The sequence below is a fragment of the Apis mellifera genome, linkage group LG1 (assembly GCF_003254395.2).
Source record: "Apis mellifera strain DH4 linkage group LG1, Amel_HAv3.1, whole genome shotgun sequence".
NCBI lineage: Eukaryota > Metazoa > Arthropoda > Insecta > Hymenoptera > Apidae > Apis > Apis mellifera.
The window spans coordinates 9528714-9545761 of NC_037638.1; the positions used below are offsets into that span (position 1 = coordinate 9528714).

A 17048-nucleotide genomic window follows, 5' to 3' on the forward strand; every position below is an offset into this window, starting at 1 on the left:
CTGTACGTTTGATTCTTGTCTGATCATGACTGGTCAGTATTACTTGTCCACTCACACGAAAGCTATATTTTACTAAAATTATTCTATTCTATTTGCATAATCAAGATTAATTCTTCTTGTCTATCTGTGATGAATCTATTATCTAGATATTACTTGTCTGTTCATAATGAGTTTTTACTATTATTCCAGTCTGTAGATTATAAATATCGTCGAAGTTTTGGATTCTTTTAAGTTTAACAATAAACAATTGAGATATTCGTGTATTTCTGTTAATTTATCTCCAGAAAATATTCTCTTTCTCTTCTCTGTAATACGCGGATAGTTGTATCATCAGACTGGGAGACATACTGATGTTGGATTTCATGGTCGAAGTACATATTCGTAATTACGCGTGGACATTTGGAACTCTGGCATGGTAAACGTGTGAATTACACTACACAGGTGTCTATCTGTTACCGGAACAACGTGTAATAAGCACGTTAAACTGTATTCGGGAACGTGTTATTGCGAATATGAGACAATTCAATTGACATTTTATAGAAAATTACTATAATAGATTGTCAAAATTAAAGTAAAAATTATTAAATGGATATAAAATATAAATAATAAAATATATAATAATGCTTATAAAAATAATTGAATTTTCTATTAAATTTTTGAACTGTAACAACTTACACTGAAAACTATCCGAACATATAAGGAAGAAATAAATAAGTAGAATCAGAAATAAAATAACGATCCAAAAAGAGATACAAAGTAGAAAGATAAAGGAAGAGGAAATATTAAAATGAGAAAAGAAATATGGATAAGTTGAAGAAACAATCGAGAGAAAAGGAACAAGTGGAAGATTGAAACTATGGAAAACGTGTGGCTCTTATGAATTCATTCCTCGAGAATATCCTAATTTCACGAGTTTTGCTTTCATGTAAATTTACCTTTAGCGTAGCTATGCTTGCAATTATTGAAGATAAATTATCCTCCAAGTAGATTTTCTCAATTTTCCGACCATTGGATGTTGAAAAATTACAAGAATTCCGCAATAAAGTAATCCAAATTCTGTGTAAAAAGTATCATTAAAAATAAATTTTCAATTTTAAATAAATAACTCGAAATCGTGAAAATTTTGAGCAAGGAAATTCGAAAAATTCTTTCAAAAAGATTTCAGAAATATAATTTCGATGAATAAGACAGAAAGACTCGGATCACTTGCGAAGAGAAATTAAAATATCTGTCGTAATTTGATTAAATCTTCATCAACTTTTTATCTTAATACACGCTTCCAATTTATAGAACGAAATCTTCATAATATTCGAAATATAACTGAAATCCAATTCGATAGGAAATAAACGAAAGAAAATTCATCATCCATTGATATAAAAGGATCAATCGCGATAGAGATCCTCCAATTTTCCTTCGATAAACGATTATCCTACGCATACACGCGACTCTTTCCCCCAGTTATCCCTATAAATACTTTTTCCACCTTTTCTTTCGAGCGCGCCCTTCTCTTTATTCAGTGGCCCTCCCCCACGTATAATAGAATAAAAGAAACGTAAAGGAAAACACTTTGTCGGGAAACACCGAACTTGAACAGTTGCGCACGACCCGCTCGTCCGATGAATTCGTGGCCGAGGAAAGTTGGTGGCAAGTTGCTGTCCAACAAAAGGAAGCCACGAAAGTTGAGAGATGAGAAACTATTCTCTTTTGTTACGCGGCGAAAGCTCCTGGGAATCGTATTTGAAAGGCGTATCGAAAAATCGGATAGTTTCGGCGTTGTATATGCGAGAAAAAAAAATAATTTGACGAACTATGGACATATTTTTCTTTTTCCAGTAAATATTTTTGGTGATTAATAATCGAACAAATTTAATATCGGATAAGGGGCGAGGCAAGGGGTTAGATTTATTATGCAAATGGGATTTCGATTCTAATATATATGTAAATTTGTTTAATTTTAATATTAAAATGGGTTGTAGTGAATTATGATATATTTTTTACAACTGTTAACAGACATTGATGCACCGAAATTTTTGAATCTTCTTTAGACAGAAGAGAATTGAGAATTGAGAATTCAAAGGTGTTCGTTGTTACATTGGATCTTTCAGAGAGAAAGTGATATATCTACACTTCAGTCAAGAGAGTTTCAAAAAGATGGATAGATCTGTTGCTCGAAGTTGTTGAATTATGCAAATCGTTGCATCTATATCCTTGTAATCGAAAAATTGTTAATCGAAGATTTTTTCCCTATTCGATAATATAATTCGAGATTTTATTGATTTATCTTTAAATTAATAAAATTTGTTTCAATTACTTCAATCGATGCTTGTACCTGTTGCAATCCATTTGTCGAAGTATTGTAATCAATCTATTCATTTTTATGAGACTAATTCAAATGTTCATAACAATATTATCCAAAAATATATTCTTAATGACAAATTATTATTATACTATTCAAATCATTCTATATTTATCTAATTATTACATATCCATTTTAATAATTGTGTACATTTATCGTCCATACTGTGCAAAATAATAACGAAATAATAATAAAAATCAAATGATACTGTCCAATTGTAAATTATCCGCCCGTAACGATAAATCGCAGAGCCACGATGTTAATGTAATTACGAAAGCGCAGGGATCACGATAACTATGAAAGATATCGTTGAAATAACTCGTTCATCGGGGCCGACACGTATTTATCCGAGTTACTTTAATTCGGATACTGTTAAACGGCCATTATCAGCAAATTGGTCGACTATTCTGCACGCGGTCAAAGAATTAAATGAAAATTGCTTTCAATTATTATTTCCACGGCATCGTGTAAAGTTGGCTGAACGTACAAATTGAAACGCGTTTTCATTTGTGCCGAAAACACGGTCGAAAAGCGGGGAAAACAAGGGCAACGGGGATATTAGCTCCTTTTCCTCTACAACATTTTCATAAAGCTGTTTGACATGCGAAACGATCAACGTTTTCGTCCAATTTCGTTTCTGTCAATGATTAAATTTACGATAATTTAGTGAAAAACAAGTTGAGAAGGTGTGTATATATATACATTCATTCGAGAAATGATATGGAAATCAATGATACGATAATAATACGAAAAATAAAGAAGAGGGCAATATTTAACAATTTTTAATTATTCTTGAAAATAAATTTAAATTTTCTTTCGGACAAAATATTCATTATATATTATTATACAAATGTTATAAATGTTATTTTGTTAATTATATTGCTAATTAAATCGTAAATTTGCAATCTTTTTATAATTGAAGTGACAAAGAAATAAAATGAAATTGGATAAAAATAAGATCAGGTCATTTTTGCCAATAATGGTATTTGTGATAATTTAGAGGAAAAATATATTTTTTCAAGATGAATAGAATAAATGAAGAAGAGAGATATTTTTAGTAATTGACTCGTTGGAGAAGATTTAAAAATTTAAAACTAATTCAATAAAATAAAAATTGTTTTCTCTCCTAATTTTAATCCAGACTATTAATTTAGATGCAGATAGAGTAATTGAAACAAATGAGCATAGATTCGAACAAGCAACAATTTTGCAAGTATTAAAAATATGACAAATCAATGAAGATTCCAAAGATTTTTCGAGCCACAAAATTATTTGCATCGTGAGATCTGATCGATTTAATCTGGCCAGAATGTGGCCAGGTTAAATAGATTTCAGTTCCACGAAGATCAGAGGCGAGCAGAGGCGTTGTAAATAGAGTGCATAGGAAAAGAAATTTGACTACACTTTAGGGGAACTTAATTGAAGTATCTCGTATCAAGTAGAAGGATTGGAGAAAGGGACAAAGGAGGACGAAGAGTACGAACAATACAGGGTGATTCAAAGATAATATCTCAAAGATATCTATACTAAATGGATTATTATAAAAAAATGTTCAAAGTATTCACTTTATGCACCAATAAATGTTACTATTATAGTTATATTCATAAATTTCGTGATGAAGATGGATTAAGATAGATCTATTGATCAATCTTTTCATATTTTCATTTCTTTAAAATTAAAATTCATTGTTTTAACATTATTCAACTGATAATAAAATCGCTTCTTTGATTTTTTCCATGAAAATTGAGTAAATAAAATAAAAGTTTTACGAATTTGGATAAAATATTCCTCTAAATCTGTGTACAGAGAGAATATTACATTAAAAAATACTCTCAAAAGTTTCATTCTCAAATAAATATATTCGCATGATTCGTTGAATAATTTTCCTAAAATATCGACGTGTCGTTTCTGAATCATCCTGTATAGTCCATAGAACAGAAGAAGCTGTTTGAGTGCTGTGGCAAAAAAGAAGAAGAAGAAAAAAAAAAGAATTGGAAACGACGTTGGAAACAAAAACGACAACTAGCGGAGAAAGAACATATAGGAAGGAGAAAGAAAGGAGGGAGGGTAGGTGGAAAGAAGAAATAAAGAGGAAAGGGTGGCAAACAATCGCGAAAGGGCTTTGCCTAGTGGCGCCCAGTTAATCAAAGCCTCGACCAACCTTGTTCTCCCTCGTCTTCGTCGGTGTTGGCCAAACAATGCCTCGCAGGGGTGAAGTTTTAAAACGTCCATTCGGAAAAAGCTCCATTTGCACTCAAATGAAGGTTACCCGACCGACAATTACGTTTCTTTCGTTCCTGGTTTCGCATTCTGGAACAGTGTGCCGAGCGTGACACGTCGTTAAACGTTACCTTATAAACGTTACATGGAAAAATTCCCGTTTATCAAAATTTTCTTATCGAAACGAACATTCTTTCAATAATTACGTTAACAATTTTCAATTATTCCACTTCAAAGCTTATTTTTTGTTAAATTAATTACATTTCACTTATTGTATATTTCTAAAATTTTCTGCAAGTTAAATAAAATAATGTCTTATTAATATTAATAGAATTATTTGGATTTTCTTCTGTAACTATTCCTTTATAAAAAAGGAAGAAAGAGAACAAAAATGATAACGCTTGTTTAAATCGAAGATTTGAAATTCTCATGGAACGATTTTCATAAATTGAAATTCAAATCTCGAGCTCTTCGACAAAAAAAGAAGAATAGATATAATGAGAATAAACGAGAAAGATATAGCACGCTGAACAGTGGTGGAATACCTAATGAAATTAAGGCATCTAGAGAGAAAAATTTAAACCGGCATTATTAAAAAGTTACATAAACAAAAAATAGAAAAAGTGCAAAATAATAAATTCTCAACGCAGAGTAATAATTTTTCTACAAAAAAAAAAAAACTTTTCAAATGAACATCGTCCTTTTATTATGGATAAAAGAGTCGAGTGTCGACATTTCGTCGAGATGAACATCTTTAATCTCGATCTCGATATAGACTCGGAGTTCTTTGACTTACTCCATCCCCGCGAAATTAATTCCAGACTGTTGCTTCGGCCAGAGACTCCGTCTCCGAGGCATGGCATAACTTCGTACTCAAATGGGCCGTTTCCATTTATACCAGCGTGCATCGATGGTTTAAACGAGTCACGTTCTGCCAAACGATGTCGCTCTGGTTAAGATGGCCACGTCGCTCGATGACTTTTAAATACGGATTAAATCGACGTTTTTGTCGCGATTGTTCCCTTTGAAAAGTTAAATCATCCCTATCCGAAGAAAGGACGACGATGGAATCGTTTTGTTCGCGACCAGATAAAACTTGCGTTTCTTTATATCTGGAGTCGAGAATCGGGGATGATATTTGAATGTAAATGTATGTAAATAGAAGAGGGGGAGTTGCGTGTAATTTGTTGATTTTAAAAGTGGGAGAATGCTCGAAGCTGCGTTACTTTAGATTTAATTTTCGTAACAATCAATGTAATTTATTTATTTTTAATATTTCGTTGATAATGTTCCATTCTTCAGTTTTATATTTTAAATGAATGTGCAATTAGTTGATAAGAAGTGTTACTTGCTCATCATCACAAAAGAGTATCTAATTATTTCATATTTGGAATGCTGAAAAGGATACATACTCTTACTTTATATTTGTATAAAATTTATGAAAGAATCAATCTTTTACTTTGAATAAAAATGAATAAAATCATCAAAATCTCACTAAACTGGTTATTTAGAGAATAATAGACACCGGGACAATGTTCCGGAGAAGTAAGAAATAAAGTTTAACCTTAGTTTAGCAGTGAATTGGATGCCTCGGTAAATGGGGTGTATTTATTCAAGCTATCGAGGGCATGGCGTTCGATATATTATTCGCGTGTTCACCAACAAGTTGATCGAAGTCGATTACCGGTCAGCTCGGGTATCTGCAACCACCAAGATCTTTGTGGACATTCCTTCTCTATTGAAGAAATCCAATACCGCAAAGTACCCGTATTTATCTATCGTCGGCGTGTCGGAAATACGTCCACCGACACGAAAAATCGTTCCTAGGAACTTTCCTTCTTCCCTAGAATTCACTAGAAACCCAGGAAATGACAATGATCCTTATCTTCGCGTTCAACAATCTTACGAAGTTCATCGAAATCGAAGTAAATTTTGGGAGAAGGAGATCTAAAGTTAAGTTGATTTTATCTCGAAAGATCTTTATTTGCTCCAAATTTTTGGATGATTTGAGGTTAGGAGGAACAGATTACATTGATCGTGAGTTTTTCATTAACCCATTATTTTTTATCGTAATCAGAGATTAAATTAATAATCGTAATAGTGTAATTGAAGATATGATTCTTTCATATGAATTCAATCATTTTATATTTTATCTCACTTTCATGAGAAATATCGAAGTTGAGGTTAGATTATGCTTTTATCGTTATAAATATATTTTTATAAAATTGTTCTTCGAAAGCTTGAAAAAGCGAAGATTTTTTTTTTTTGCTACAAAAGCAGAGTTTCGTTTTTATATTTCCATTATAGCGTATCCTATCAGATATATCTGAATATTTCAAATAAGAGATATCGAGAACAATAAATCTGAACGTGATTGTCGTATCGTATGAATAAAACAGATAGAATTGAAATGAGAAATGATCGGTGAGAAGATTAGATCATCTACCATTAGAAATTGATGACCATGGTACGATCCATAGCAATTGGAGAAAGAAGATAACGTACTAGGATTTGGTTATATTTTATTGCTAAGAAGCGATCTGACCATTTTATAGGGTAAGATAATTCTTCCAATCCTTATATACTTTCTAAATCTTCTGTTCTTGTATGATATTCCATCTTCCAAGAAGATTGATAAAATGTTAAATTGATTGATTATAAAATTAATTTATATTTAATAGAAATAATTTAATTAAAATTATCGAGATAGATTATCAATAGTGTATTATTAATTTAATAATTATAGTCCTTTCTTCACTTTTTAATATGCTTGAATATATTTTCTCCGTTTCAACTTTTGAATTGAATATTTTTCTAATAATGACGTTGATTAAAATAACAAGTGATTTGCGTATTTGAAATAACGATATGAAAATTTTTTTTCCGGCGAAAAATTCTGTCAAAAGTCGGTAGCTGCATAAACGGAATCGTGAGAATTTTATTCGTACTTTGTCCTTTTAGACGTAAGTGGGTTAAATCTACTTCCATATAACGGCGAAATGTCGAAGACTGTCGATATGCTTCCCAACTGAAGGTACATACGTATTTATTTTGAACTCCTGTCGAAACGCGTGACACCGTTTGAAAAGAAGACAGAGTTTTCCAATTTAAATTACACCGATTCAGGACAAGTCTAGGAAAAGTTATTTTATTGTATTGTACCTTCCATGCAAAATTTATACGGTATAAAGTTCACGTTTGTTCAATCACGAAGCATCAAAAATAATAATCTATAGATTTCCAAAAAAGTATGTATATTTACATATTTATTCAAGATTTCATATAATTTAATTCATTTTCAAATTCAATTTATAATCGAATTCTCGTTTCAATTAAATTTATTTCAATTAAATTTCACACTTGATCAAAACTTTTACTCTCATATTTGATTTAAACGTCACTTGATGATTCTCAAACTTCTTCAAACATTTTGCACCTGAAAATATAGCCATCCCTCTTTCCTTTCTACCATTTTCCAAATGATAAATTAATGATAGTAGAGTGGCTTTTTGTAAAATAGTAAAAGGCAGTGAATTATTGTCGATGTTCTTTATTGCGTTAGAATCGTTATACACCATAGAAATGTGAAAAGAGAGATGAAGAGAAAAGAAAAAAAGGAAGTGTGTTTTTATCAGGATATTCAACAAGATGGTCCTTTTACCAGTCTCAACTCTCTTTCACGCAATAATACTCGTATGACATCGTATATAAACTCTAAAAAAAGCATCTATTAATCATACTAATTCTACAATACAACCATGAAAACAATTCTATTAAAAATCAACTGAAAGATACTTTCTTTCTTCTCTCAATGGTGCAGGATCTTTCAATAAAATTAAATTTTAAATCCCAAACTAAATCTCAATGGTATCAAGATATTTTCATTTCCTTAATTTTCTTTCCATTAATAATCTCTTAACGAAAGAAGAACAATTGTTACCCTAAAGCGTATCCAATATTTCCACGTTGCTAGTTGGATAATTAAAGACTCGTTTCGATGGATGAATACCATGAAATATTTTCCTTGTTTCGAGGAGCATCGTTAAGAGTTCACGGGAACGAGATCATTCTTTCCGTCGTTTGCATCCATCTTCGAGGAAACTTATTGTTCCCATGGACTGGGTTGCTTACGATGGTTGGCGAAGGATTTTTTCGTGGCTTGTTTCCAACCAGATGGCGGGTGAGAAATTTCAGCAATTCCTCCTCGCAGTTAGCAGTTCCCTGCACGTTTCTTACGCGGGGCTGGATCTGAAACGAACCGATGACTGAAGAAACAACTTATTTTTCCGCGAAACTTGCCACCGCGACGTGAGCAAGCTTTTTCTCCTTATTTCTCGGAGGACCTCGTTACGAGTGTCGAGGAAATTTTAGGAAATTCTCAGCGTTCAACCAGACGGAATATTTGAGTACTCGAAGCTAGGGATGTCTCGAGAAATGATTATTTCTTTTTCTTTTTTTTTAATCATTTGTATTAAATAGAAATTATATAAGATAGGAGATAAGAGTTTTCTTTTTTGGAATATTTTGTAATTGAACTGTTGATCTTTTGAAAATAATATAAATTGTATTAAATAAAATTAATAGATGTATCTTTTTCTATATTTAAGATCCAAAAAATCAAAATATAGGAAATTCAGAACAATTTTTCTCTAATTTCTCTACATTCGAATTTAAAAATATAGGATGAGAAAGAAAAAGAGATCATGGAGTGAAAAGAATAAAAGTATAGATCGTATATTACCTATCAAAAGTTTGGAAAATATAAATAATTTTCTTTAATAATAAATTTTTTGTATTCCGATTTATTTATTTATTTATTTTTTTTTTTTCCCCACGAAACACGTCAGTGATTTTCAATTTTTGTGACAGTAGCGCATTCGATGATATCGCGCGACAGGTTCGACGAGTAAAAATGGCGATGCACGCTCATAAAAATAAATCGACGTCTGTTTCAGTGCCGAAGGTAGAGATTGTGGACGAGCACGGGGCAACGGCTGGTGACAAATTTTACAAAGCTGGGAGCACGATAGAATTGAAGTGTGTGGTCAGCAATATACCGCAACCTACCGGATACGTTACGTGGCGCCATGGATCCCGAACGTTGAATTACGATACTACTCGTGGAGGAATCAGGTGAGCCTCGAACGTACGATTTAATGGTACAGAAATTGATTTCATTGCCGGGAACCGGCTCCAGATATAATTTCATGGCGAAATTTCTGCTATTATCGGGAACCAAAATCGAGATTATGCTACCGGTGAAATTTAACCAGTCAAATCTCGCGTGATCCATGAAAATTCGAAGAATGAGGTTGTATGTTTAACAGAAATATCGTTAGGATTGATGAAAAAGAAGATTGAAGAAGAAAAATTATACGCAATGCAGTTGAAATAGGAATTTTTCTTTTCATTTCTTTTTCTTTTTTTTTTCATTATAAATTATTTCGTTTAAAGCAGTGTTAATGAAAGAATTATTTTTCTATCTTATATTTTTGTTATTCGTTATACTATATAATACAATACACGATGTCAATTACGAGTTTCAAACGAATGTTAAATTTATTATCGACCTGCCTATTGATTATAAAATATTTAATAATATCAGATATATTGAAATACCAGATATATTTAAATTCTGAATATTCAATAAATGAAACCTGAACTTTCATGTTAATCGAGGAAAGTATAATTAATTAAAGTGACAAGAACAGAAAGAATTTCAACTGTTTCGATGAATATATTTTCTTTTATATATATATATATATATATATATAAGCAGCGCATTACTTTTCTCGTTCTATAAATAATAATGAGCAACGACGTTGTTTAATGACGACCAGGAAAAGATTCAAACTCCGTAGGAATTCTCATTAGTAAGAACTAGACGTTGGTAGTTTTTCACTGAATTACAGACATGGCATAAAGTTTCATTCCAAGATTGGAGCACTTTCAAGGCGTTCTGACCTCATATTGTAAATGTGAATTTCCAGGTTCTTTAGTCGTCGTAGATCGCGAACGCAATTATTAGGATTTGTTCAGAAAACGTACAAGTAGCTTGCATAACTTGAAATGTAATCAGAGAAGTAAGAACGAAGAAGGTTGCGTTGAAATTAACATAAGAAAATTTAACGTGTAATTTAATTCTATCGAGATAATTTTTTTATCAGTTGAAAATTAACTAGAAAGCAAGTAAAGTAATTATTCTTTGACGTTACGATGCTACCCTTTTAATTTGAAGCAAATTAAATCGGATTAAAAATTAAATGTTTGTCGAAAAATATAATAATTCGATTTTGTTTGAAATAAAAAAAAAGTAATAAATAATTTAATATACCTAAATTAATAATCACGTGGCGCTAGTATCGCTTCACTAGTCATAGTGCTAATACAATGTATAAGATGTAATAAAAAACACAGATGTATTAAAAATTGTATGAATATATCAATTATATATTATCGTTTTTAAAAATCTAATTACAATTTTCATTTCGAATCAGTTTCAAAGAATTTATCATATAAATAATCGATTCCATCTCTTCAAAATAATATTTTGATAGAACAAAAAAAAAAAAAATTGCTCCTCCTATTATACTCTCTATACACCCATCTATCTATAAAAAATGAAAACCTGCTCGTTAACATTTCAAAAACATAACCAAGCCAAACGTAATCAATTACCTCGACAAAAGAAATTTCCTTCCTCCTTTATCCTTCTCATTATACACCATCTCGTCAAACCTATTAAAAAATCTTCCTCAGAAACGTTAACCTGCTCTACCTGCTCTCTATAATCAACGTTAGACGCGCGTTATCCTCGCTCCACAACCTTTTATTCCACGCTCTCTCCTTTTTCTTTTCCTTTTTTTTTTTTTTTAATTAAAATGAACAAGGCAGAGGTGAGGAGGGCAGGGTGCAACATCCAACCGCATGGACCGTATTCAGATATGGTTTGCGGGCACTCGAGTAATTTCGTTGGCCGGCCGCCGATAGTTTATGCAGGCTGCATGGGGATTCTAATTGCTCCGATAAAGAATGGAACGTTCGGTGAATTTTGAAAGGCTTTCATTAAAGTTCTCTGAACTGGGGACGGGCCGTGTGTGACCTAATTGGTTATAGATATGACAGAATTCATGAATTTTAAATAGCCTCTATGTCCGGGTAACGGCGTCTGGCCCGGGCCCCGGCCCCCTCTCACCTTTCGATCACGCCTCGAATTCGTCGATAAATCGATTTCGGTGCATGCTCCTCGTTAATGCGCTCACTGTCACTGCGGGGGAGGGCTTCCTTCTCGTCAATTTCGCGTGTTCACCCAAAAAGGGTTTGACGCCGTACAATCGCGGTGATGCTCTATCTGCTGACCTTAATAAGTGTATTTGTTGATCGATTAGGGTAGTTGTTCGTAGTATTTTCTTTTTATTTTTAACAGTATTGTTAGAGGAATATCATGTTCTTTTTTTTTTTTTAATTTAAGAATGATTGAATTCAAAAATCTTCGTCACGTGAAACTCTGGAAATTAGTTTCTTTTGGTTTAAGGGTGTTTATTTTATTAAGAATTGGAATTTTAAAAAATTTTGATTGTCTGGTAATAATAGTTATTCTTTTGGGTTGAGAAGAATTTAATTTTTCGAGATCGAATTGTTTGCTTTTGCTTGATGATGAATTATTTGGAAAATAATACGAAGAAATTAACTTTTCAACGCAAATAAATTATAAATTTACGTAAATACAATTATATAAATTAAAATTCATGTATTATTACGTATAAACATTCGAATAATTATTTTTAATCCTTTTTAATTTAATCCACTATCTTTGCGCAATTATTATTTGTGTACACATGCAAACATGTTAGATTTTATTCGATCTTGCATCGTTTATTGTATACACTTGATCATGATTTATTGAACTTATTATTACGAGATTCCTATTGGAACAATAAACATTTCGATAAATATACTTGCTAATTTCACGTCCAATTATTCAACCGGGTTTATTCTGTTAACTTAGAGCTGGAAACGGAACGAGGAAAATACGAAGGTGCGAGAGAAATTGTAAACGTTCGTTCGTTCCGCTCGAAATTGTTGATCGGTAAATAAAATACCGAGTTGAGTAGAAGATAAAATTGCTGCTAATGAAAATGCATGTCCTCGACTGTATGATATTGTAAACGCGCAAATTTTCCCACCAGCTTGTGCGTCGAACAATGTTAGACTGCCGTATAACATTTGTACAATCATACAATGAGAAATCAATATATTTACAATTTTACGTTCGACCTTAATGGATAATTATTGAGATATAATTTGTTGTAATTGGAAATATTGATTGGAAAGAAAAAATTTTAAATTTAATTAGTTACGTATCATTCTCCGTATTAATTTTAAAGCATTTTTTATTACATGTTCTTTTTTAATTTACTTTCATTCAGTTTTTTTTTAAATGATTCTTTTTAAGCAAAATCAAAATTTAAATTATAAAGTTAACAAGAAATATATGTTACATGAATTTTCGTTTAAAAAAATTAAGAAAAGTAATAATAGAAATATATATATAGAATATAGAATATATATATATATATATATATAGAATATTCGAACGAGACCAAAATAGAAACTATAAAAAAAAAGGAAAAAAATCGAAACCTATCAATTTAATCAACTTAACATGATAGCCAATAAAATCATGAAAAAGAAAATATTTCGAAAGATATGAAATTGAAACCTATCAATTTAATCTATTTCGTATGATTGCCAATCGAATCGTCTAAATTATAATTATTATCAAGGAAAAATTATCAAAGTTTAAATCAAAGAGAAAAAAAAAATTAAAGAAGAAAAATACTTTCGTTGATTGTAAAATATTTTTTTTCCTTTATAATTTGTTATATACGAATAATTTATTATTCTCAAAATTTCCATTTCATTTCACGACATTGCTTTTAACGAACTTGGCTCCATACTGACGGACGAATTCTATTTTTCTCATTTCATCGTTCGATGCAAACACGAACTTATTAACCATTTTGTCTGGATGCACGCGTCGTACACCCATAACTCGATTTAACGTACCGAGTGGAAGCCGTTCGGATCCAGATTTGCAATTTATTTGCCCGGCTCTATTCACTTTTAATCCGCCTATGATCAATATCATGCACGCATTCATTTCGAACTTCATTAACGACGCGCGTTCTAATGGCGTGGACTCTTCGATTTTTTAATTTCCACCACCGCTTCCCGTTTTCCAATTGGGAATAATCGCGAATAATACGAATCGACGGCCACACCTACTCTTATTCAATTCAAAATTGAATTCGATTCTTTTACTTTTTTCCAATCGTACGATTCTTTATACGTTCTCTTTCTCTTGTTCTCTTCTTATTTCTCTTCTAAGAAATTTTTCTCATTGAACAAATTTTAAGCCGTTACTTTGCTAATTTCAATTGAGAAATTTCCACATTGAACGTATTTTTTTATTTTTTTTATCTATTATGTTAATAAAAAGTAAGAATTAGACGATTAAAAGTAATTCTCTTTCGTATTCTTGCCACCAGAGGGACAGGCAAATTGAAATTTTATTGACATTGTTTGTAAAATAATTCATAGTCTTTTTTTTTTCATAATAAATTTAATTCTTATAGCCATCATTCGTGATTAACATTCAACAAATCTTTGTTACGAGTAATTAAAAATATTGATTTATTAACAATTTCACGATAGAAATGCCGTATTTTTATTTCGTTCCATAACAAAGTGATTTTTGTTTTTGCAACTACTGAAACAGAAATTCCCGTCGCAAATAAACAAGGTCTATATTCTGGATGATTCGGCGACATATTCGAAAATTTTTTTCCCCCAGGTATTGTGTTTGAGTATGGGTATGATCAAAGGGAAAAACGGATTTAACCAGAAGGTAGTGGAGGGGTTGTAAACGATATCCTAGTTGCAATGTTTCTTCCGCTCGGTATTTTGTGGGATAAAAGACACCCAAAAACCTAGTATTTTTTTAACCTTAACTTTTGACCGTCGTGCAAATGAATCTACAATACGGGACGTCTGTTTTTTAACGTGCACGTATTTCGTACATACCTTTGGAAAACCGTGTAATCCAATTAGTTTGCAAGAAAACAACGGCAACTGTGTATCAACTTAAATTCTGTTTAACGTGGGAATAGTACTACGTAAAACGGAAAGGGGTAAACAAAAAATGGGAAGAGATAAAACATGGCATCAAATGTAGTATCTCTTTTGAAGGATTGAAACGTAATTGAATATTGTTATTAAATTGTTCAGTAATAAGGGAACACGACGAAGAATAAAATTGAATAAACAAAAATATTTTTCTAATAAATGATACATTATAAAATAAATGACTAATTGTATTTATCTCTTTTGTTCTGATGAAATTCACAAAGATATTTATAATTGTTTCTCTTAATATTTTAATTGTATACATGCAATTGATGATAATGATGTATTATTATTATTATTATTATTTATTTCTAGCAAACAAAGAGAAATAAACAAATTCTCTGAATAAATATCAACACGTTTGTACAATTTCATAATTGGATAATAACGATAAATAACAATATTAATTACCCTCCTCCATTTTATCAGATTCCTATGTTTCTAGTTATCGACATCTCTCTATTTTTCTAATACGCCAGCTGAGCTTGTGATTCTATGCAACGTGCTACCCCAGAACTGCTAAAGGTTTCTCAGAAAGTCAGAGCACCTAGGTGCTTCGCATATCTCTATAGACTTGTATAATTCTATACAGGAGTTTCGGCTCCTTGTCACAGCTCTCTATTTGCTACAAGGAGTATTCCACCTTCTCTTAATATAATCCTAATTTATCTCGTCTCTTGCCTCGTCTTAATTTACCGCATAGACTATTGGATGATGAATTTAATTAAGATTGGGGATTTTAATTTTCAAAGTTGATGGAAATTCGAAACAATATTCGAGGATTATAAAATTCCATTTCGAACAATTTTTTCGAAGCATTCGTTTCTAAAAATTTCGATTTATAATTATTTTGTAAATTTTTTTAATTAATTTAAAATTAAATTACAACTGTTTAAATCGTAATGTGGAAAAGTTTCTACTAGAAAATATTCTCAGTGTGATACGTTAATCCAAAGAGACGAACGATTACTTTGAGAATATCTCAGCGTGACAAATCATTCGCATTTTCCAATTAAGAGCTCAAAGAAGATTCATAGGTCCTTTCAATTCGGTGGCAAAGCGGTTGAAAATCAACGTGAACGAGGTCTGACGCATTCTTGGGGGCGTTCTCATTGAACGCGAAATTCGGTCGGGACAAGAGCGTGGGGAAAAATCAGTGTGGAAACCGCGATAATGAATGCAAGACTCCTCTTTTCTCTTCGCATTTTCCCTCCTCTCCGATTCTGGCCGATCTTTCTCCACCAGAGGGGAATTCTGTCAAGCGAGCTGTTGAAAATTTAATCATCCCCGAAAGCGCTCGATGATTGTGCCGCGACACGTGACGCGCGAGCTTGTTCTCTATTCACAGTTGTCGAAAAGAGGGGTTGAGAGGGAGGGAGGGGAAAAAAGAGAATAAGAAAGAAGAACGAGAGAGAAAGTAGGAGTTTTGAATAAAACATACGGCGTTTCCAATAAATTCGCGAAAAAGAGACGTGATTAAAGCTAGATTTTTGACTATCTAACACGTATCCATCGACAATCGTACGTCCCGAATGAGATGGCAATGCTTATGGCGATTTGATGAATTCGAGGCAACATCCTTGGAATAAATGGCGCCCTCAGATCTTTAAGATTTCGTAACCCTCTATTTTATTCGATCGAGAAACAGGAGAAATAAGATTTTTGGCTCGATTGAGAATAATTGAGATACATTCTTTTTCGTTATATGAACGTGAAGAATTATTATATAGAATTAAAATAAAAAAAAAAAGAAAGAGAAATAGTTGTATCATTGATGTTCACGCGATGGCGCTTTTGCGATTATTGTCGATCATTTCTGATGCACTTCTTCGGCTGTTTCCGGATTGTTTCGGATAGTTTCGATTGCAGATGGCGCACGTAGACGGGATTTCAATCGAAGAAATTCGAATTACATCACGTAATCAATTATTTAACGAGTATGGAATGTAATAAAACTCTATCATTTTATGACTATAAATTTTGGTTAAAGATAACGTTTAAAACTTTAGATGTTATAATTATTAACGAATTATAAGAGAAAAAGGAGGGAAAAAAAATTGTCTGAACAAGTAGGTTAATAAAAAAAAAAAAAAAAAAAAAAAACGAGATAAATGAACAGGCCATCGAGCATTCGCAAAGGGCTATAGTTTTTCGTTAATCCGTGATGCTTTTCAAACGACGCGCCGTTATAGAGGTTCCATCGCGAGTACAATTTATTCAGAACATTCTATTACGCTTTGATTGGCCCCGAGAGCCATTTTACCGAGATCGTTTAAATCGAGGG

General features: G+C 31.9%; 1 protein-coding gene across 3 annotated transcripts in view; it reads left to right on the plus strand.

The window, feature by feature from the left end:
• The window catches only part of LOC409608 (peroxidasin), a 278859-nt gene that overhangs the window by 170481 nt on the left and 91330 nt on the right, over positions 1–17048 (plus strand). For all 3 annotated transcript variants that reach the window (XM_026446245.1, XM_026446246.1, XM_026446244.1), the window contains exon 6: positions 9532–9709. In XM_026446245.1, coding sequence (XP_026302030.1) covers positions 9532–9709 — 178 coding nt within the window. The remainder of the gene's footprint in view (positions 1–9531; positions 9710–17048) is intronic.